The 24,754-nt window shown below is 38.3% G+C and overlaps 1 protein-coding gene and 1 long non-coding RNA gene across 2 annotated transcripts in view; both read right to left on the bottom strand.

Annotated features, from left to right (window-relative positions):
• LOC126815060 (uncharacterized) overlaps positions 1-12,519 on the bottom strand; it is a 70,536-nt gene extending 58,017 nt beyond the window's left edge. Inside the window, exon 1 of the mRNA XM_050540596.2 lies at positions 12,131-12,519. Coding sequence (XP_050396553.1) covers positions 12,131-12,224 — 94 coding nt within the window. The 5' untranslated portion in view covers positions 12,225-12,519. The remainder of the gene's footprint in view (positions 1-12,130) is intronic.
• A 7,168-nt stretch (positions 12,520-19,687) lies between these two features.
• Positions 19,688-24,332, bottom strand: LOC126815588 (uncharacterized). The gene is made up of 2 exons (XR_007677995.2): positions 23,912-24,332; positions 19,688-19,800 (listed from the first exon to the last, which is right to left on the bottom strand). It is a non-coding gene; the product is annotated as an uncharacterized LOC126815588 (long non-coding RNA).
• Between the last annotated feature and the right edge of the window lie 422 nt (positions 24,333-24,754).

The raw sequence follows: 24,754 nt of genomic DNA, 5'->3' as shown, positions 1-24,754 counted from the left end.
TATTTTATGTTTTCTAGACTTAATGTGTGTGAGAGGGAGAGAGGGAGAGAGAGAGAGAGAGAGAGAGCGAGAGAGAGGGAGAGAGGGGTTTAATGTCCACTCGACACAAACTAGGGCATGTCAAGACTAACATATGGTTCAATTTTATTTCAATAATTCGCTTGCAGTGGGAGGAAACCTTAGGACACGGAGAAACCCCACGAGTTTGGGCAGGCGACCCTACAACTTGTCACGTACAACCGGGGATTCGAAGGCAGCCCAGCCAGTTGACTCAATGACAGACTTTATGATACAGCGCGCACGCACTAACCATTCGACCATCCAACCCAAGTACGTTAAGAACAACCCAATGGTTTCCAGTGAGCTTCGTCAAATTTATTCCGGTGACATGTCCGGTGAAACAGCAGAAGACATGCGAACAGGGCCTAGCCCCATAAGGTGCCAACACTACAGAGTAAATACTGTTGCTTGGTTTAAACTGGAATAGAGTTAATACAGCCATACTTTTATGAACCTAGGAATATCCTTGAAATATTAGGGATTGCGGCCTTAAGTAAACTGAACTACGTTTTTGTTAGATTTGCCATATCATAACCGATCAATGTGGGGAAACTGATAGACAAACCCTCCATACAATGTATAAACACGATCTAAACTACTTTATGTAATCTCCTTAACGGTATTAAGACCATTGAAGTCCTATATTGTACCATGTTGTTGATGAATCCGCTTGTCAAACGCCATTCAAATGCTTGATGTTTAGGTGAAAGATTTTGTTGTGCAGCAAATTTGCTGTAGGGTCATCATTGTAGACTGTAATTATCATTAGGTTTCCTTTGTTCTTTTAATCATCACGGAGGATGGACACCAGACTACTAGAGTATCGACAATCATAGATTAGATATAGCATTATCACCAAGACGTTCGTGGATGATTATTATTGGTTTTATTTTGTACAAATAGCTCTTGTGTAAGGAATATGATATTGCTAGAACTAGCCCTCTTAATGAAAATGATGGCATCGGCAAAATGAATGGTACTTGACTTCATGGCGATTAGTAATAGCGAGATCAACTTAAAGATACTTTTCCGCATACAAACTGTGTGATTTGATGGTATAGTTGGACTAAAGCATATTCAAATTGTGATCAAGAAATAATAACCGCTCTCTCAGTCCAGCTAGCGCACAATAAGCTGGCAGACAACAATCGGGTTTCCAGTTAGTGATACCCTGACACTTTTGCCCAGTGCTTGCCCCATGGATGTTTTTCGCATAATCCAGTATTTTTCTAGTAAGGTCTATACTTTCCATATGTGCCAAATTTGTGATACTTTTATTGGAAATAACCACCCGATAAATACTTTCCCGACAATGCATCTTTAAAGATACACCATGTTTTCCGATTCAAAACGAACTCGTCTGTAGACAGGAGCAGTACTGTCTGCTTCATTCCCGGGGTAGCATATATTTGCATTGTTACTTACAGGTCGTCTTGAATATTAAAAAATGCATTATTCCCCGAGAGTAACAGTGATTTGCTCATTTATGAATCCCACATATTATTGCCTAGATTTAGCTTTTCGTTTAAATGTTGGTTTTTTTTCTTGTGTTTCTTGTTAGCTGCTAGTATGTATTACGTATAGTTTTTGTTATAAACTTTACAAAATAGAGAGCCATAATGTAAATACTTATACTATACTGCATGTTTCTGTGTGTGCGGCAGAATCCTGAGTTGGGGCACTAGTAGTCATTTCCATAATACTGTTTCTGAAATTGTACTGACTAAAACTTTGTTTATAAAACAACTAGTTGTAGCCTGGATTTTGTTATTTGGTTCTGGGCAGAGATTTCTCTTTCGCGCTCTATTTCCTATCCATCTATACGCTGGACTTGGTATCTCAATCACGTCTGATCTTCTTTGACAAGTTGTCCTCGGAAACACGCATCTGTAGTATCAGCCCAGATGGAAGCATCATCATCGGTTTTTATTATTTTGATGGTGTTGCTGTTGGCATTGATGTTGGTATTTTGTTGGTTTTATGCTAGGTCCTCGCTGTCGTGCGATGCGTTACGATAGTATTCTCCCTATTGAGTCCACGATTTGGTACGCACAGATACGTTCAGATACATTCGGCTACATATCGATAGGATCAACACGGTTGCGACGACCGACCTCAATATAAAATAAAACCTGATAGGATCCGCGCATGAATCGTGATAGTGTTAACCTAGCATGCGTTAATCCGTAATTATAACAACAAGTATTATATGGACTAGGAATCTAGGAATTTAACATGGCGTCATGCCGCCATCTTGGAATTGTGCCCCCCCCCCCTCCCAAGAAAAAGAAAACGATGAGTAGCGCTTGACGACAAGTTTCTGGTCCAGAAAGGTGGTGCCCCAAATATGATATTTATCCCATATTTTACCGGGAAATAAGACAAGCACCCTTTTTTATCCAACACCCATTTGTTTGAAGATATCGTGATCTACACGGTTAATTTTTATCACGCAATCTGGCAAATAAAAACTTAAACTTCACTCTATTAAATGGCGCATTTTTTTATAATTTATTTTATCAAATGTGTAAAATTGTAAAGCTATTAATAGTCCAACGTGTGCATAATGATTGCTTTCTGAATTAAAAATTTATTAAACGCTGTAAAGGTGTGTGTGTAAGGAATTTTATTTACATCTGGCACGGAATGGTCAATTTCTTGCTTTGTTTTATAAAATATCTGATATACAATGGAGACAAACTAAAATATTTTTCTTGCCGAAAGTTAATCCTAAAACAATTTTCTTGCAAAACTAAAACACTTTTCTTGCCGAACTTTAAAACTAAAACACTTTTCTTGTCGAACTTTAAAACTAAAACACTTTTCTTACCACACTTTTCTTGCCGAACTTTAAAACTAAAACACTTTTCTTGTCGAACTTTAAAACTAAAACACTTTTCGTGCCGAACTTGAAACCTAAAACACTTTCCTTGTCGAACTTATTTATAATGGAATGGGGTTTAATATCTTGTCAATACAATACTTCGGTCATTTCGAGACGAACATATGTTAATTTTTAAGGGTTTTCAATTGCCAAAATGTGTTTTCCATGCTCGCGAATATGCACATGGAGGCACGTCATGTCTTCGAACAACTAAGCACACTTTGACTGCAAATCTTGAAGGTTCGGCTCACGTCGGTAATCAAACCTTTGATGCTCAATACGAGAGACCCGGCGTCCACTTCCGCCCAACCCCTTCCATTATTTATAAGACCAAATACCGTAAATTGTTCGAGAAAGGTTTTTATTTTTTGCGACACGATCTTCGGTTCCAGTTTTTCAATAATCTATCGCGGTAATTAAGAGAGAAGTACGTAATTCATTCAAACATGACAATTTATCTATCGTCTAAATCAGGGAAGCCTTCCTGCTAGCCAGGAACATCTTCTAGACAGAGTGACAGAAAGAGTAAGATGTTTGTGTGGTAAATAAGGACATGGCCAATAACTCACTCTGTCGTTAACGAGTCGATATCAGCCGAACAAAAGGTTGGTCTCATTAATTTACTTATCGTAACGACACCATCGATAGATGAAAGTATTTGATGAAATGATGCGGCTCTTTCTAATTAGATTATCTTGTTAATAATGAGGGACCAATTAACGGTGTACATCATTAATAATATATATAATAATATTGCTAGAGTCGTGACCAACATCACTGGTAAGCTGTTACTGTTGCCTTTTAGTAATGGTAATTTTTGTCATTAAATCTTATAGATGGTCAGTATTCTTAACTGATGTTTAGTAAGTCTAAAAAGTGGTTAGAAATTATACAGTTGTAATTAATTAGCAGGTGGTGTAACTAACTGTAAAAGATATCACTTCTGGTGTAAAAGCATGACAATTTATAACACCCATCACTATTGAATACACAAACGTGGACAATAGTGGTGTATATCATTCAATAGTCAGAGTTTTAACACCTTAGTGACAAAACACCTACTTAACGACTACTGCCTGACGTATTATTGAAATAAAACTGAACCATATGTTAATCCCGAAATGACATACTCTCTCTCTCTCTCTCTGTCTCTCTCTCTCTCTCTGTTGTGTGATTTTTAATGATATAAAACGAGTGCGTTAGGCTATTTAAAAATTCAACCCCCCCCTTACTGAAGGAGCACGGGATGGGGTGGGGAGGCATAATGAAGCCGAATTGGCAAATCAACTACTTATCGTAAACAACACCGAATTACTATGTACACTTTAAGCGAAGCGCCAAGAGAAGGGCGTTATCATATGTACATCTTATATATTCATAGACAAATTTCACTCATTTAAAAACTGAATCCATTAATCCATATTCCATCTTTTCTCTATGGTTATGGTCTCATTGATTTTTGTTAATTAGATAATTCAGTAACGGGTTCATCGCCTCATTACACGTTATTAGATTGTGATGTTTTTCATTCAATATGGCTAAGCCGTTCGTTACTTTTCCAACCGTGAATTATTTATAATACGTATACGTATATCATATCATATTCAGGTTTTCAAATAAGTGTCCAAATGTCAGCTAATTCCCAACCTAGACATCTAAATGTCAACTGATTTGTCTCTCAAGGATTCGTTACAGAAACTGTTGTTAATATGAAAAGGAAATGGAATGAGGTTTAACGTCTTATTTGTCTGCACCGACAGGGATAATGAAGAGTGTCATACGCCATGTAGTATGCCGTGTCTACAAATTGAACCTGGATGAAAGTGATTTTAACTCCAAGACATGAACATGCTGAAACAGCAACTTTGCACTTAAAGGGACAATAACACTCTTGCTGGCTTGAAAGCTCCAGAAAATAAATAATATCTGTATCTAAATACTAGATGTTTAAGTGTCCTACCTGTTGTGTAAATTATCCATTACATCCTATTTTACTTGTCCAGAGGGTTCGAAAATCGAAGTTTCATTTGAAAAGGTTTACGTTAGACGTTTCAAACCAATATGTTGAATTTTCAAAAATTTTAAATAAGGTGTGTTAAGATGAAATTTGTATCATCAATAAATTGGAAGATGTAAAATAGTACAATTTGTTGACCAGAATAAAGATTGGGACATATTATTCAGTTACAACAAGAGTGGTATTGAGCCTTTAATGATGGCGTCTTAAAGGAGCACGTGGTGGAAAACAGCACATCATTGTCATTGCTCTCGCGGGGCTACGGTGGCTAAGTGGGTAAGACGCTGGCTCGCTAGCCTGGAGGTCGATCCCTGCATTGGCCGAGAAAGTTCACCCAGATTTTCCGGCGTGGTTCCCCCTTGTCAGTGATGCAGGACAGCTGTCTATAAGTCGTTCGGATGGGACGAACAACCCAGGTCCGGTGTACATATTGGCGTTGCGTAAAAGATCCCTTGGCAGTGGAAAGTCGATATAAGAGTGTCGTAGTGCCGCTGTCCGAGCAAAATGTCCTTCATATGGCGTATGCCCGTCATCATTAGCCCAGTTCGGATCTCAACAGTAGTACGTTAAACCCCATTTCATTTCATTGCTCTCGCTTTACAGTTAACAGAACGAAAGAAATTTCGTAACAATACTATCGTTGATATCATCACGGTGGATCACGCAACGGGGGGCTTCCGGTTCAGTCTCGGTGCGTTTCCTCGGGATTTTCTTTCTAATTCCCCCATTTCAGTGATGCAGAATGGTGGGTCTAATAACGAAAAGCGATGGTAGTTTGGATGTAACGAAAATCCGAGGTTCCCAAATTTTTCTTCATTAGCGTGTAAGAATATGTCGTTTAAAACCCCATCTCATCTCATCTCATCTCATGTCACTGCCCTGAAATATTGGGAAATCAACCACCCTAAACTGTAGCATTTAATCGTTCGGTGCTGCTATTTATTCGGCAACTAATGTTTACAAGAGCCCGGTTTTAACAGTTTGCCATTCAGTGGTTCAAGAATTCGACACAACGAACTTCATACAAATCAAAACATTGCCAACTAGCCGTCAGTGACATTTATAATAACAATTTTAAACAAAAACAGTTTTACTACTTATCAGCCATTACATATCTGTTTTTAATATATCAATAAAAATTGTAATAATGAAATAACCAGATCTTTCCTGAGTTCAACAAGTTATTTTTTGTCATCTGTTAAACAAATTTTTTTTTTTGTCATCTGTTACACAAGTTATTTGTTTACCATCTGTGAACAAATTATTTGCATAATGTCAAGTAACTTATAAAACCATTCGCTATGAATGCATAAGTCCCGATTTATGAAATAAGAAATCATGTTTAACGTCCACTTGACACAAGCCAGGCCACCTCGGGACTAACACACGGTTCAATTTTATTTCAATAATTTGCTTGCGCGTAGGGATCTTTAGCAGTAGGAGGAAACCGGAGGACCCGGAGAAAACCCACGAGGTTGGACAGGCGACCCTACTCCTTGTCACGTACATTCGGGGAATCAAAACCATGCCAGTTGACTCAATGACAAGCCTTATGACACTGCGCACCTGCTAACCAGTCGGTCATCCAACTCCACCAAATCATAAATGCATTTTGAGTTTATGCTGTTGTGCATTCCAAGACGATATCAGAAGCGATATTACCGCTTTAAGCCGGACATAGACATATTAATATTATCACTTCCTATCTACACCGATTGATAGAAAACAGACACTGTATAAAATATATGACATTCAGATTGTATTAATTTGTGTCTATAGCATTAAAGTATCGAGTTATAAGAATTGGAAGATGAAAGGAAATGCGGTTTAGCATCCTACTTGTCTGAATTAATTGGACTAATGAAGGAGGGGATGCACCATCCATTGTGATATTGGGACAATTGTTCCATGACGATGGTCTTTCCGCCTACTCCGTCAAAGTCTACCGGTTAATAGTTATTTTATGTGTTCGCGAACGATCTCGGTTATTTGTTCTGACCCGGACGTCTTGACGCAATTTCTTTACCACCCACCCACGCTACTAAACAACCGTGGGACCCCACACACACAAATACATATATACAAATCCCGGTGTCCAGTTTCGTCTTGTAGGTACCCCGCCTGTTGGAATTCGGCAAAAGGTGGGTGACAAATCATAGCACACTGCATGGCGTATGTTCATCTTCATTAGCCTAGTTATAATCCCCATTCCATTTCATTTGTATATGTAAATATATACAAATTCAACATGCATTAAACAAGAGCTCAATCTGCCTATTGCAGGTCTTTCTTTAGACCTGAAATGTTATCTAAATTATTAATTAGACATTAATTAACTTATCTAGACCATAATCAACCCTCGATTCATCGCTAGCCTGTGAAATTTACTGCATTTGAGTCCGATCTGCTGCTCAACGCTCATTGATGATTAAATCAAAAAATGGATAATCCAGACTATGTTTTTATTATCGTACCGACTTTAGTAATGATGATCAAGGCTAGGCCTAAAATTCAATCTCTAAATTCTCGGTTCAGGGTGGATCATTTTGACTGAAATTCTCAGCCAATTCCCTTTACATCATCTAGTTTTTAACTATTATAGTGAGAACTGCCAGCTAATCACCCAAAGTAAAGTTTATAAATTGCATTTCAGAAAAGGCGATATTAAAATTCTTGAAACATATGTAAAACACAGCATCCTTCTAGGGCGCTGTTTTGGCTAATTATTTATACGCTAATAGTCGCCTTGGTGCTCTACGTCCACCACATCCGAACCGTTATGTAACAGCTCATCAGATACAGGTGTTGTTAGTAAATAATTAAGTAATGATTTGGCTCAAAGGATAACATACATAGTTAACCAAGAACATGCTAAGTAATACTCATTAATAAAGTCTAATGGGGATATTAGTAGTTATTAATTATTTACATGTCCTCTAATCACTGCTACAAGGAGTGTGTATTGTTTAATTCATGCTACATTAAACCAGCTGTCTAAGGTATACTATGGTAAATAAAACTGTTTAAGTCTTCTCGCCAGGACCCTGGGACTCATATATCATATAAGGACTCAGACTAGTAATTCCTCCCCTGTTGACATCAATAATATTAAACTCACTGTATTCCCTGGTCCATAACATTTTATTCAACATTCTGATGAACGGAGGATGAACTTTATAATCACAAAAATCTCAACATTAGACGGGGGGGGGGGGGGGGGAGGGGGGTAACGTCCGCTCGACACCCACGAGGTTGGACAGGTGACCCTACTCCTTGTCACGTACAACCGGGGACTCGAAACCACGCCAGTTGACTCAATGACAGACCTTATGATACATTACGCACACGCTAACCATTCGACCATCCAACCCCCATCACCTGATGGACATATTGAAAGGCGTTTACAATCATTAAAGGAATATATGACGATATTTTTGTGCAAGACTTCCCTCATCCTTCCGCTTCAAAATCATAGTCATTCAACACATCCTGTCAGAAAATGTAAATTGAAATACTCCTCTTTGGGTCTAGACCTAACGATGAATAATAGATGCTGTACAAAAGGTATTCGTGTATCATGAAATCAGGGAAAGCTGTTACTAGTTTCATTCCATACAACTATTCATACAAGCATTTTCGTTAGTGGGAGGCTTTCATTACTATTAGGGGAGGGGGTGGGGCTTGATGGCCGAATGGTTAGCACGGGCGCGTTGTATCATAAGGTCTGTCATTGAGTCAACTGGCATGGTTCCGATTCCTCGGTTGTACGTGACAAGGAGTAGGGTCGCCTGTCCAACCTCGTGGGTTTTCTCCGGGTCCTCCGGTTTCCTCCCACAGCTAAAGTCCCCTACGCGCAAATGAATTATGAAAATAAAGTTGAACCATATGTTAGTCCCGAAATGACCTAGTTTGTGTCGAGCGGACGTTAAACCTCATCTCTCCCTCTCTCTTTCATTACTATTATTTAATAATGGTAGATACAACCACTAACGTATCAGGATTTCCAACATGGAGGGTTGTGGACACAAATGTTTTACAGCACTACAAGTAGGTACTGCAACAGCAAATACGTTTCATATCATAATTCTATTAAAGACTAGAGGTTGAACCGATGTAGCACGGGTATGGACCGGAAGTAACATAACTCTGACACCGGAAGTGGTAATCCATCCCCACCAAGCCATTGTTACTCTCTGGTCGGATCTACACCTATACACCAAATTTCAGCCCCTGGACAGCCCTAATGTAGCCGGTAACGTTGAACAGACAGACAGACAAACAAACGACAGTAACAAATATTAGTATAGATGTATTATGTAAGATTTAGATCAAGAGATGACAGTTCTCAATAAAATAGTTAAAAAAAAGATAATGAAAAGACAATATGTTAAAAATGTCAGTACAATTACTCCATTCTAAGAGGAGAGTTAGATAGAGAGATAAATGGGGTTTAACGTCCACTCGACACAAACTAGGTCATTTCGGGACTAACATATGGTTTAATTTTATTTCAATAATTCGCTTGCGCATAAGGGTCTTGTCACGTACAACCGGGGATTCGAAACCACGCCAGTCGACTCAATGACAGACTTTATGATACAGCGCACGCACGCTAACCATTCGCCATCCACCCCACCCCCATTCTAAGAGGGGTTATTGTCGATTATAGAACAGTGTAGTCACGATTGTCATTGCTATCGTTGTTACTATAATAAACAAAGTCTCGATTGTCCATTTTTTAATCTATATCATTCACCGCTAATCGTATTTAAATTTGTTGAAAATCTAAAGAGAGTTGTTTTTGGTCTTGGCAAATTAATCAATGTCTAATTAATAATTTTATAACATTTAAGGTCTAAAAAAAGACCAGCAATATGCAGATTTAGATCCTGAATGATGTGGCTTTAAATATAGGTTTCTCATATTAACCTCATTAGTTCTGTCCAAATATAACACGTTTCATTGCTTCCATCAAACATATTGGTGCGCTGCGAACGTATTATTTCAGCAGTCCATTTGCTGATTACACTATTTTTCTTGAATACACTATTTTGCCTATAACGTTTTTTAGGACTTCGAATTCTGTCTTATGTTTTGGATTGTTCGTACTTGGTTTTATTTTATTCATATAAAATACAAATTGCGTTTCAAATAACAGCAACATTGATATCAATTGATTTATATATGTTTGTGTTTTATTAATTGAAGGAGACCATATGTTGTATATGCATCATAAACTCGTTACAATTCAGACAAACAGATGGTTCCAAGTTCGGCAACTGGTAAAGAAAAAGTCAATATTGACTAGGTAAATAAGCCAACGTAACTCTCGGTACAAATTAAAGTAGGACTACTGATAGGCAGCAAAATATGTCTAGAGTACATGAAATGAAATGATATGGAGTTTAACATCCTACTTTTCTGCTCCGAACTGGGCTAATGAAGACGGGCATACGCTATACAGTGTGCTATGAGGGAAGTTTTGCCCAGACTGCGGCACTACGGTCTACTCTTATATCGAATTCAAAGTGTTAATGGATCTTTTACGTGCACACCAATGGGGTTTAACGTCCACTAGACACAAACTAGGTCATTTCGGGACTAGCAGTGGGAGGAAACCGGAGGACTACTAGTGAGTACGGGGTTGACTTGCTAACCTGGGGGTCCCTTGTTTGATCCAGGTATTGGCCTAGAAAGTTCATCGGGATTTTCCGGTGAGGAACAAGAGCCCGTCCGGGCCCCCCAAAGACAATATTTATATATGTGTGCGAAGGAGGGGAGGGGAAGGTCCCTCCCAGTACCGCCAAGTAATATCGGGCTGTGTGGAACATGATAGAGTCGATTTGTAGGATATCTGACCGACGGCATATGTTTGATACTGGTTAAACATTATGATTATGATTATAATGTTGAAAAAGGCATTGAAACCGCGTGATTTTTTGCCATTTGTGAGGGTGCGCAAAAACTCAAAACCATTACCCAAAGCTCGCCATTGTGTCCCTCACACTTAGAACCTGATAGTCGTTCGGTTGGGACTACAAATCGAATCCCCGTAAAAACATTGGCATGCACATAAAAAAAACGTGACAGTTGGAATTAGAAATAAGAGTAGGCGATAGCGCGGCTCTTTGTGCAAAATTTCCCTCCTAGCACACTGCATGGCGTGTGTATGTCTTCATTAGCCCATTTCGTTTTTACTACTACTAATAATAACATTATTGTATATTTATATCACCCCCGTTTCAGCCAAAACTGCATGTCACAGACACAGTGGTATATTTAAAAATCTTTACCACTTTCAGTATAACGAGGATAATGTTTTTATTGTTATTAAATTAATATTATATTTGCCATGAACAATTTGGGAAATCCGATCTGTAGGCTGAAGATCTTAAAGAGTGTATGACTCTATCTTTTTGAAACCTTTAAAAATAAACCCCAAAAATTGTTCTAAAAGCAGATATTCATGTAATATGAATCTATGTAAAGTAATTTATAGCCAATTTTTGAAAACAAATATTGTAATTTCTAATCAATCGTTTACGCCTGCTTAGTCCATTCTATACGGTTTTTTTAATTATTATTTTGTCGTTTGTGAATCAGCATTTACTAATTACTACCACATTGAGTATGTTTTTATTTCTTCATTACAAAAAATCACCCGAAACCATAAAAAACACGACTAGTGTGCTGATTATAAAATGTTAATTCTGTATTAAATATTGGATATTTTTTCACTATAAGATAACAACACCAATATTGATTGAAATTGACCAATATTCTAGTTCGTGTGTTTAAATTCGAATATTATAGAAAATATTGAGTAAGAGATCTAGCTCCTTTAAAACAACTCAACTATTTCAATATTCAAGGCTTACGAAATGGTGATAGGTTACTTTTATTTCAGAATGTGATAGCCCCCTTAATTAATGGTATAATCATTTCGCCGGCTTGTAACGAAAATACTTTGCTAGCTATCAATATAACGGGAATAGAGAGAGAGAGAGAGAGGGGGAAATGGGGTTTTAACGTCCACTCGACACAGACTAGGTCATTTCAGGACTAACATATGGGTTTTAATTTTATTTCAATAATTCCCTTGCGCGTAGGTGTCTTTAGCCGTGGGAGGAAACAACGATATAGAGGTATACAATATAAAATGTTCTTACCGCTTAAAACAGGAACAGCAATCAATGAACAAATTAAGAAGGGCTTCAGAATACCAGCTAAATCCAAACGGCTCTTACTTTGCTTAAACTTCATTGTGATTTAATAGAAAACGCGGTTTAAAAAAAGGCAATTCTATTTCTTGTCTAAACCCACTGTGTACAATCCATCACGAAATCACGATAAAATGAAATTCATCTTCCCATTAATTTAACTTTGTAAACTTTTGGGTGTTTTCTTTGGCCATCTTCCGTCCAAATCCCTGATGAAAATACTATGTGTCGTCTGTCACTATCGCGTGCGCGCGTGTTTGGGCGTCTGCTGACGAAGCGAGTATAACAGTTCTCAACTGCGTATATCTATCTATCGGCTTGCAAAATTAGCTAACGAAGACAGCAAGAACGCAGTAACTATCGCCGTAGGTGGTGCTATCTACCTATAATGGTTATGTGATCGAACAGGGAAATCTATCGACTGCAAACTTTAACGACTATGGAAATTGTAAATTTAGCCAATAAATTATTATATTATCTACTAACATGGCAATGACTTATTCGAGTTGGGCGTCGTGATCAGTCGATAATGAACCATCGCCATTTGTCAGCCGTGGAATTGTTATTGATTCCATTGTTATTAATTGTTGAATGTTGATTGGTTTATATGTTTACCCTGATGAGTAGTTATTGTTATTTATAATGACCCTAACATCCATATTGGTTAAAGGAGCTAAATCGCTAGTATTTGGGACCTAGAAATTGACACAAATGGATCGCAACGCATATAATAATGTAATATGAATGTATATAAACTGGGCCCTTATTCACGAAAACTTAAACTAAGATAAAATCGAAATTTTAAGAAATACTGCAACTTCATTGGATATATGCAAATTGATTTTACTGGTCAGCCAATCGAATTGCAGTATTTTTTAAAATTTCGATTTTATCTTAGTTTAAGTTTTCGTGAATAAGGGTCCAGATTTATATTCAATCGTTTCCGTTTTTACTCTAATTTCAAATCAGTTATGTTCGGCGAAATACGCCAGAAGTGTGAATCGAATGGCTACCTCTAGCGTCTGGTTATTCCAGTCTACACCGATAGTATATATTGCGCCTTTCTCGCCAGATAAGAATATGGCTTCACCGATTGACATGACTTGTGGAATTGTCTAGCCTCGTTCTTCGAGTCCCCTATTACAAATGGTGCTGAAACGCATTATGGTACACGATTCGTGTACCAATGGTAAAATGTTTATTTTGTCTTAAATATTGGATATTAGAAGCCCATCTTTTCAAGATACGACAACAACACCAATGTTGATTTAAATTGACAAATAATTCGTGTTTTCGATGTCGAAGACTTTGGATGATACTGAGTTAGAGACTTAGCTACTTTAACAGAAATCAAATAATTGACTTTCTATAGGAAAATAGGCATCAGACGGATTGTATAATCCTCGCGATGCTCCAAGCTAATAAAAGAAATCATGTTTAAACGTGCTAATAGGATCGGATTAACATCTGGGAATTTATTTACGAAAAAATCAAATGAAATGTTTTAAGAAGGAAGTCCTTTTATTGGCTAAAATAGGACACCTGCACTAGATTTTCAACACTCAACCAATGAAAAAGTCGCATTCATATTTTAGTTTAAGTTTTCACGATTAAGGTTCAGTAGCAGACGAGTATATTGATTTTTATTCAGAATGCGCATCGACAAATCTCTGGAACCCACGACCTGCAGACTAGCCACCCAGCGTCTTACCCACTTAGCCACCGTGGCCCTGTGAATCCTAGAATATCGCGATTTTTAAAGTTATCTTTTCCATCAGCAATATGTAAATTTATATAACACAATTAAAGATGCATTATGTAAGAGCTAAATCTAGCTATTGAAGATCTGTCATTTGGAGGGGGGGGGGGGGCGCGTATGGTTAGCACGCGCGCGCTGTATCATACGGTCTGTCATTGAGTCAATTGGAAGGGTTTCGATTCCCCGTTTGTACGTGACAAGGAGTAGGGTCGCCTGTCCAACCTTGTGGGTTTTCTCCAGGTAATCCGGTTGCCTCCCACTGCTAAAAACCCTACGCGCAAGCGAATTATTGAAATAAAATTGAACCATGTGTTAGTCCCAAAATTTACTATTTTGTGTCGAGTGGACGTTAAACCCCATCTCTCTCTCTCTCTCTCTCTCTCTCTCTCTCTCTGTCCTCATATCATTAATTAATTAATTAGATATTTATTCAAATACCGGGCCCATAATCAACTCTCTAGAACATCGGATGGTTGAGATTTTCAACTGATTTAATTACGATCGCAATTTAATAATTTAATTAAAAGTTGGATAATCGAGACTTTATGAACGGTAGCGATGACAATCAAGACTACATAATTTTTCAAACGGACATAACTTCGCTTAGAATGAAATAATTTGACTGAAATTTTCATTATATTCTCTTTTCATTATCTATTTTTAACTATTATAGCGAGACCCGTCAGCTCTTTATAGCAATCCTAAATAATGCATCTTTAAATACAGTCTTTGTGATGGAATAAGAAGTGTTTTAATGTCATTAAATCTGTTCAAAATCTCAGGATTATGAAGCCTTAAAAATCTTTTTAAAAATTTGTCGGATTATAATTTGGCCGAGCGTGGATACACATACATGTACAATGATTTGCTAGTTTACGTCTTAGAGGCTTTTAGCAAAGTAAGTTCCAGACAGACAAGCTAATGTATCGGAGAATGTGAGAGATTTTACGAGATTTGTATGATGGAACCTGGGGCAATGTTAGAGAATTTCTGGGAAATGTCATTTAAAGAGACATCCTGCTCACATGGGAATATTGTGTTTAGTCGTCGTCGCCAAATTATTTTGTTGTTTTGGGATGGTTGGGAATTTCTGTCGTGGTTTCCCCTTGTCAGTGAAAACCGAGGTCCCGTGTATACATTGGCGTGCACATAAAAGATCCATTGGCAGCTGGAATTCGATATAAGAGTAGGCCATAGGGCGGCTTCCCGGGCAAGATTTCACGCATAGCACTCTGTCCGTGTTTATTAGCCCATGCAGTCGGGGCAGAAGAGTAGGACGTTAAACCCAATGTCATTTACCAGCAATAATGTGACGATCAACACAACCACCATTATTCGGCTACTTTGAGCACAGCATTCTCAGACAGCAGGCAGCATATTACATATAAACAGCGAAGGTGTCCCTAGGCGCTTCCGGGGTAATTTGATTTGAAATGAGCAAGGCTTCGCTCGGCGTACAATAGAGTTGTTCGATCAAGCCAAGCACGTTTGAACCAAACAGTATGAACCAAACAAGTTTTCAATAAAATTTCTGAAAACTGTTTCGTTGACAGAGGCAGCAACAGGATTCTTGCTTCTGAGAATAAAAACAAACCATGCAAGTCTGAAAACATGTACTATAGGAACCATGAACATCCCTCCAGTCATCTTGATGTCAAATCAAAACTCGAAATTTCGAATCGATGCACAATTGTCTAAAGAACAATCACTCCAATTTTCAGATCGATCATACCAAAGAAGAACAAGAAGAAGATTTCGAAGTATATACAACCGGTTACAGATCGTTATGGCTTTAACAAGATTATGAACGGATGAAAACGGACGAGGACAATATAGTCCTACATATAATGTGGACGTAAAAAGAACAGTGCTTCTAAATCAGTAAATTAATAATTTTTATTTTGAAAAAAAGGGTTTTTTTATTTTTATGTCTGTATGTTTGCATCTGAAATGGTATCTGAATAACATGCCCGTTAAATTGAATGTAGGTTATGAAAAAACTGTTGCTTTATATAATATTTTAATTATGATAAATTATGTCGCAGCAAAAATAATAAACAGAAAAAAGATCCTTGGTTGTTGAGATTTTTATGGCAATCGACCATTCTACCTTTAACCGACATGTGTGTCAACTGGGTCTACAGGTAAAAGTGTTACTCGACCCCATTGGGTTAAAAATTCGTTGAGGTCGACCTTTTGGTCATCTGAAATTACAATTGATAATCTGAATTTGAGCATATATAATTAGAGGCCACTGACCCCGCCAAATTCTGTTAGTTCTCAAACCAGGCCTCGAGTTCACAAAGCATTCTCAGACTTAAGTTAAGAATTTACTCAACCTTCAATCATTGTTTATGAGAAATATCTTTGATCCAGAAACACGAAACTTTGCACATAGTTTCTAATAGATGTATTTGATACATTAAAACAACAAAAGTTTTATAAAGGGCTATATTTCAGTTTTAAAAAGGCGAACAATTTTGGGTAAATTCTTAATTTAAGCCTGACAATGCTTTGTGAACTTGGGTCCAGGGGTTCTAAGTTAATCTGATCTGTAGTACAAGAGAACTAACAATATGAATTTCAAAGTAAAGGGAGACTACTCCATATTCGTACCCCCCAATTCCTTTATCGCCTTCAACCACTAATTGAATTGTAAAGTTGTATTTATAGAGTCATAAAAGAAATCTATACTTACTATTCACATCAAAGAATGAGTAGATGGCTTGCAAATCAATTTTAGTAAGTACGCCATCATGGGTCTGATCCGCACGCGCGAATAAGGCGTCTGCTTCTTTGGTATTTCCAAGGTTAAATTTGTTAACCCAGTCATCTGCAAATTCAGCCTTAGTTACTTGTCCATTGGCTGTTTAAAACAAAATAAGAAAGACATATAAAAATACATTAAATATACATTATGCAAGGATAAATCTGCCTACTGTTATCTAAATTATTAATTAGACATTTGTTAACAAAACAAGACCATAATGGCATCGGATACTCGATATTTTAACTAGATTAGAACGGTTCGCCATTAGCCTCGAATATACCAGTGCACAGGTTACCAAAATGCATTATGTAAGATTTAGATAAAGAGCTGACCATTCGTGCTATAATAGCTCAAATATAGATAATGTAAAATGAAAAATATTGAAAATTTCATTCAGATTACTTCATTCTGAGCCAAGTTATCACTGTTTGTAGTTTTGACAAGATTTGTGCATAGTGGTAACTAGGGCACTAGTATAATGTATACACGGGAACTGTTTTTTTTGTATCATCTGAATAACTAGACAGCTGTCCTGTGCCACTGACAAGGGAAAAAACCCGATAAACTTTCTCGGCGAATGCAGGGATCGAACACGCGACCTCCAGGCTAGCGAGCCAGCGCCTTACCCACTTAGCCACCGTGGCTCCCACCATATTTTGGTCTATTGTGATGGTGTACCTATTCTTGCTTCTGGTATTAAAACCAATAGATATAACAAAGTAAAGGCGAAGTATTTTTGAGATTTATTTAAGGTAGAAGAAAAATACCATCAGCATCATAGTATCTCGACGTTTGTTTGAGATTTATTTCAGATAGAAGAAATTACCATCAGTATGAAAATATCTTAAAGTATAACTGAGATTTATTTCAGATAGAATAAAATTACCATCAGTATGAAAATATCTTAAAGTATATCTGAGATTTATTTTAGATAGAAGGAACTTACCATCAGCGTCAAATAGAAGGAAAATGGCGTCCAATTCAGTTGGGTCTAAGTAATCGTTTTTATCAGTATCAACTTTGTCAAATAATTCGGCAGCTTTCAATGGTTCGGAATTACACCATACCAATGGCAAAACACTTAAATGAAATGAAATGAAATGGGATTTAACGTCCCACTGTTCTGCTCCGTCTGGGCTAATGAAGACGGGCATACGCCATACAGTGTGCTATGAGGGAACTTTTGCCCGGGCAGCGGCACTACGGCCTACTCTTATATCGAACTCCAAATGTCAATGGTTCTTTTAAGTACATGCCAATGTGTACACGGGACCTCGGGTTTTTGTACTATCCGAACGACTAGACACTTCCTTGCCAGGTCCTCCGTACTGCACAATTGACAAAGGGAGAAATAGGGTTTAACGTCCACTGGACACAAACCAGGTCATTTCTGGACTAACATATTGTTCAATTTTATTTCACTAATTCTCTTGCGCGTTGGGGTCTTTAGCAGTGGGAGGAAAGGGAGGACCCGGAGAAAACCCACGAGGTTGGACAGACTACCCTACTCCTTGTCACAGCTCCCCAATAGACATACTAGTGTATAGCACACATATTTAGAACGGGTCCTACTGATATAATTTCGAACTATAGAAATGTTGGAGGGTTGGGTGGCTGAATGGTTAGCGTGCGCGCGCTGTATCATAAAGTCTGTCATTGAGTCGACTGGCGTGGTTTCGAATCCCCGGTTGTACGTGACAAGGAGTAGGGTCGCCTGTCCAACCTCGTGGGTTTTCTCCAGGTCCTCCGGTTTCCTCCCACTGCTAAAGACCCCTATGCGCAAGCGAAATATTGAAATAAAATTAAACCATATGTTAGTCCCGAAATGACCTAGTTGTGTCGAGTGGACGAGTGGACGTTAAACCCCATTTCTCTCTCTCTCTCTATAGAAATGTTAATCTACATTTAAATATCTATCTATATACATGTATATGACGCACTGCGTTTAACGACTCTGTGACATTTAAAAATACATACTTTCAAGCTGACAAAGTCATCAACAATTATAACAATCCACTGAATTCAGACAGTAGTCAAAATATATACCATTTAAATATATTCAGTCGATTAGCCATTGCAAGATTTTCTTGGTGTTCCCATTATACGCTTGCCACTACTGACAAAACGGGTGTTAAACAAGCATTAACGCCTGCCTTAAAGGGCACACAGTACCAATGTAGACAAGGACCTGCGCATATTACGCGCCATCGCTGATAATTAAATTTAAACTTACCATGCTAAGAAAATAAATGCTTTCATTTTGACTGAAAATAGAATATTCATCGGGTGTAAATGAATTAAAAATGAAATAAAATGAAATGGGGTTTAACGTCCTACTGTTCTGCTCCGAACTGAGCTAATGAAGAAGGGTATACGCCTTACAGTGTGTTATGTGGGAAATTTTGCCCGGACAGTGGCACTACGGTCTACTCTTATATCGAATTCCAACTGTCAAGGGATCTTTTACGTCGGTTTTCATCCCATCCGAATTTTGTTCCCCAATAATTAGCGACAGGTATTGTGCACGAGACAGAGTATGCTACTTTTTAGAAAACTTGCTAGAAAAAAAAACTATCATAACCTCCTCGTTAGCTTATTTCACACACCAAGCAACCAAAGAATTTTCATTTTTATCAGAGCCGGAACGGGAAAAAACGACCTTAGCCCACTTTGTAATTTTAGATTTATACCTAAGAATACTAATAACAATATTCCTGCAAATGGTGACGGAAGCGTGGGCAGGTAAATTGTCTCGTTAAATTATTGTTATTCAAATGTTTAAGCATTACAGACTGATGTAACACAATCAATCACTCTAACTTCATGCATGTGATATGAATTACGGAATGGCGGAACACAATCAACCACTCTAACTTCATGCATATGGTATGAATAAAAACTATTTGATGTTTAATGAATAAATTAAAGACATATGCATATTGATACCTAGTTAAAGAGAGAATATAAATTCGACCTACCTGATCTAAAGAATGTATTCCAGCTGATACAAATTGACTAAATTATCCGCCTTTTACGTGTGTTATCTTGATAAGAAATAAATGCGGCCAGTTTACACAGATTGTGGTAACACTGTAAAATATATATAGTGTTTAAATATACACAACAAGGCTGTAAAATAAAATGACGTTAACGCATCCTCTTTGTCATGTGCGCGTTGGATTTGGATGGCTGAATGGTTAGTGAGTGCGCGTTGTATCATAAGGTCTGTCATTGAGTCAACTGGCATGGTTTCGATTCCACGGTTGTATGTGACAAGCAGTAGGATCGCCTGTCCAACCTCGTGGGTTTTCGCCGGGTCCTCCGGTTTCACCCCACTGCTAAAGATCCCTACGCGCAAGCAAATTATTGAAATAAAATTGAGTCATATGTTAGTCCTGAAATGACCTAGTTTGTGTCGAGTGGGCGTTAAACCCTCTCTCTCTCTCTCTCTCTCGTTCTCTCTTTGTCATGTGCTGAACAAATTGTGGATACATTTTCCAATAGAGATGAACGTGATCAGAGAGAACACTATGGTTACACCAAAGAGATTCTGATCCTTCCAGATAATTAATGTTTCGAATTTATTCGATCTGATCTTGTTGTTGGACTGGGGATCACGGTGGCTAAGCGGGGAAGACGCTAGCTCGCTAGTCTGAAGGTCGGGTGTTCGATCCCTGCACTGGCCGAGAAAGTTCATCCAGATTTTCAGGCGTGGTGTCCCCTTGTCAGTGATGCAGGACGGAGTGCCTGACAAGGACAGCTGTCTAGTCGTTAGGATGGGACGAAAAACCGAGGTCCCGTGTACGCGTTGGCGTTCCCGTAAAAGATCCCTTGGCAGTTGGAATTCGATATAAGAGTAGGCCGCTGTCCGGGCAAAATTTCCCTCATAGCACACAGTAGAACGTTAAACCCCATTGGATTTCTGACACGGACGAATTAGTAGCTAATCATAACAATTAATATTATGGTTATTACGCGAACTATGCTGTCACATGATTGTTCAAGAATTTGTCGAATTCTAACTCCAAATAGTTATCTAACGTGCGCGTTTAAAAGTAAACGGATTGGCCTCTGTTTTTTTGTCTTCTTCGAACGACTAGACCCCTTTCCTTACAAGTCCCGCCGTCCTGCACCCTGGACTTATAACTTATGTTATATTACTGTCACTCAAAGTAACATATTTATTATCAGTTTGTGTTTAGAGTGTATCTAATAGTGTTTACTGATATATTTAGCAACTGAACAATTCCGGTTTGTCTTATTTTAAACCAACAAAAGACATGATTTAAATGATAAAATCATAGATTCCTATTTAAAAATCACTTTAGCCTACATTTTAAGTTGCACACTCACCAAAATAAATTATTATAGTAAATGCTATGGTTACGTGTGCAAATTGCATGTGTGATGGGGGTGGGAGTGTCTTGCACACGTTGCCTTACAATTGCAGCATATTCGTCTTAGAATGACAACATATTCGTCTTAGAATAGCCTAGGTAATGTGTTGCTTCCATTCCATTAATTAATTTCGATCACAAACCCATAGTGGTGTGGAATTATAAATGTCCACATTAATCATTATAATCAATGTTGGTATTATTAGGGTCGAATTAATTTTTCAGTGGGCTAATCGCGCCGGCGGCCTAATGGTTAGTGCGTGCGCGTTGTATCATAGGTTCTGTCATTGAGTCAACACACGTGGTTTCGATTCGCCGGTTGTACGTGAGAAGGGGTTGGGTCCAACCTCGCGGATCTTCTCCGGGTCCTCCGTGTCCTCCGGTTTCCTCCCACTGTTAAAGCCCCCCACCCCCCTACGAGCAAGCGAATTATTGAAATAAAACTGAAACACATGTTACTCCCGTAATGACCTAGTTTGAGTCGAGTGAACGTTAAACCCCATTTCTCTTAAATATTGGAATAAAATTGAACCATATGTTACTCTCCTGAACTGACAAAGTTTGTGTCGAGTGAACGTACCCCCCCCCCTCTCTCTCTCTCTCTCTCTCTCTCATCGCGCCAGAAATTGTAAAGTAAGATACATAAAAGCAGTTGATATTTAACTAAAATTGTGGAATACAACTGATTTAATGTTAAATTATAAATAGACCTGTGTATTTGACCGCCTAAACAATGACCCAGACATCGACTCATACCATTAATAACAGCGGCGGGAATGAGTCCCCTTGTATCATGCCACACTGACCTGAAAACTTTGCACCGTCGTCAATATTTGATTTAAGATTTTAGGATAAATCGTTTAGATGTTTTTAATTTTCTAGGATAAGGACGGATATAAATCGTCGGTGTCGGTATCATACCTTTGAACAAGCTAATTTATTAGGAGATATGTCACATGTAAATCCTCCAACATATTTACATATTGTTCAACTGGCTTTTTACAACTGTCTAATTTGTCATTTGAAATTAAAAGCTCGGTGACATTTCAAGTGGAAGTATCAGCTAAACTATACAATTAAGGGGGGGTTGGATAGCCGAAAGGTTAGCTATATTATAAGGTTTGTCATTGAGTCAACTGGTGTGGTTTCGATTCCCCGGTGGTACGTGTCAAGGAGTAGGGTCGCCTGTCCAACCTCGTGAGTTTTCTCCGGGTCCTCCGGTTTCCTCCAACTGCTAAAGACCCCTACGCTCAAGCTATTTATTGAAATAAAATTGAACAATGTGTTAGTCCCGATATGACATAGTTTGTGTCGAGTGGACGTTTAACCCCACCTCCCCCCTCTCTCTCTCTCTCTCTCTCTCTATAAAATTAAGCACATCATGACGTGATACATGAGTTTTAAGATATTAATTTTTTGTTCCAACACGTCTAATGCAGATAGACACGCGACATTGTTTGTAAAATTCGAACGAATAGATTGACACCATTTCTTGCAAGGCCCCCATTTCTGCATAATTGGTGGGAAACGAGTCCTGAATTTCCTTGGCCAAAACTTGACTACTTGCTTTGTGAGTCAGCGCCACACTGGCACCAACAGACCATACGGGCACCAACAGACCATACTGGCACCAACAGACCATACCGACACCAACACACCATACTGGCACCAACAGACCACACGGATTCAGATTTGGATCATATTTAAAGATCGTGCAAATTGTGCGTATTTTCCCCAAAATTCCATCTAGTTAGAACTAGCCTTTGTTTTTTTAGTTATGATTTTGAGAGATAGGGAGAGAGAGAAAGAGAGAAATGGGGTTTAACGTCCACTCGACACAAAATAGGTCATTTCGGGACTAACATATGGTTTAATTTTATTTCAATAATTCGCTTGCGCGTAGGGTTTAGCAGTGGGAGGAAACCGGAGGACCCGGAGAAAACCCACGAGGTTGGACAGGCGACCCTACTCTTTGTCACGTACACCCGGGGAATCCAAACCACGCCAGTTGACTCAATGACAGACTTTATGATACAGCATGCACGTGCTAACCATTCGGCTATGCAACCCCCCATGACTTTGAGATCGTGAAGCCAACATTTTACGGACAAGATCTTCTTGGCCTTTCCTTGTATCAACTAACAATCTGGGACCTTTCTACACTTGGGGAAATTCAGAACAATCTAATCAGGCCCCGAGTTCACAAAGCATTCTCAGAATCAAGTTAAGAATTTACTCAACTTTCAATCACTGTTTATGAGAGAGAGAGAGAGAGAGAGAGAGAGAGAGATGGGGTTTAACGTCCACTCGACACAAACTAGGTCATTTCGGGACTAACATATGTTTTTTTTAATTTTATTTCAATAATTCGCTTGCGCGTAGGGGTCTTTAGCAGTGGGAGGAAACCGGAGGACCCGGAGAAAACCCACGAGGTTGGACAGGCGACCCTACTCCTTGTCACGTACAACCGGGGATTCGACACAGTTTATGAGAAATATCTTTAATCTAGAAACACAAAACTTTGTACATAGTTTCTTATTGATGTATTTGATACATAAAATTAACAAAAGTTTCATAAACGGCTATATTTTAGTTAAAATAAGGCGAACAATTTTGAGTAAATTCTTAACTTAAAGATACATTCCCGGGTATAAACTGGGTGATTTGATGATATATTTGGACTAAAAACATATTCAAACTAATTAATTTATCATAAATTTGCTTCAAATCCTTCTCAAAACATTGCAATTGTCGGGGAATACCCTGGCTATAAAAAGAGGTCATGTTTGGGTCAAGTGACTTACCTCTCTCAGTACCTAGCAACAGAAGCGAAGTCGGAGGAGAATTCAATGCATACACAAGACGATGTTGGCATTAATCGCTGACTATTTATTACAAACATCGAAGCCTAATTAAATTCTCGGATTATCCACTGCCCGCGTCTTTTTTCGTGATTTTTATCTCAGAAAGTGTTGTACGTCTAACTCTTCATAAAGTTTATCAACATGTACACCAAGCGCTCAATCTCCGCGTGCAACCATCGACGTCACGCGTGCAGATACTCCTAATCGTCGGGGAAACCCTTACATTTTTGTCCTGTATGTGCTCCATGAGTGTTTTTCAGGGAATCCAGTATTTTTCTAGTAAGATTGGATATTTCTACTTTCCATATATACCAAAATTGTCATACGTTTATTGGAAATAACCACCCGATAAATACTTTCCTGGGAACGTAGCTTTAAGTCTGAGAATGCTTTGTGAACTGTGTTTTTGATGTATTACACAGTTTATGTCGGTGCACCGGGCAATAAAAGAAATGACCCTGGATAATAACAGACGTCAACAAAATTAATAAGGTTGGCATGAGATAAAATGACGAAGCAATCCATGTCGATTTAAACTTCTATTACATGAATTATTATTTCTAATCTTATCATTAAATGTTATTTTAGTCTGGCGTCACACAATTCTGACCTTCAGTTTAACACGAAACATGCAAAGTTCATGTTATAATCCAATTCATTTTACGTTGCCACCGCTTATGGACACAGCTCAGCAAATATTCCTGCGCCGTCGCGAATGTAGGGCGAAAGTTATTTTTAGTCTTTCTATACCTTTCCCTTTTCACCCTTTTTCATGGCGATTTT

This window comes from Patella vulgata, chromosome 1, assembly GCF_932274485.2.
Source record: "Patella vulgata chromosome 1, xgPatVulg1.2, whole genome shotgun sequence".
NCBI lineage: Eukaryota > Metazoa > Mollusca > Gastropoda > Patellidae > Patella > Patella vulgata.
This window is presented reverse-complemented; position numbering and strand designations above follow the sequence as displayed.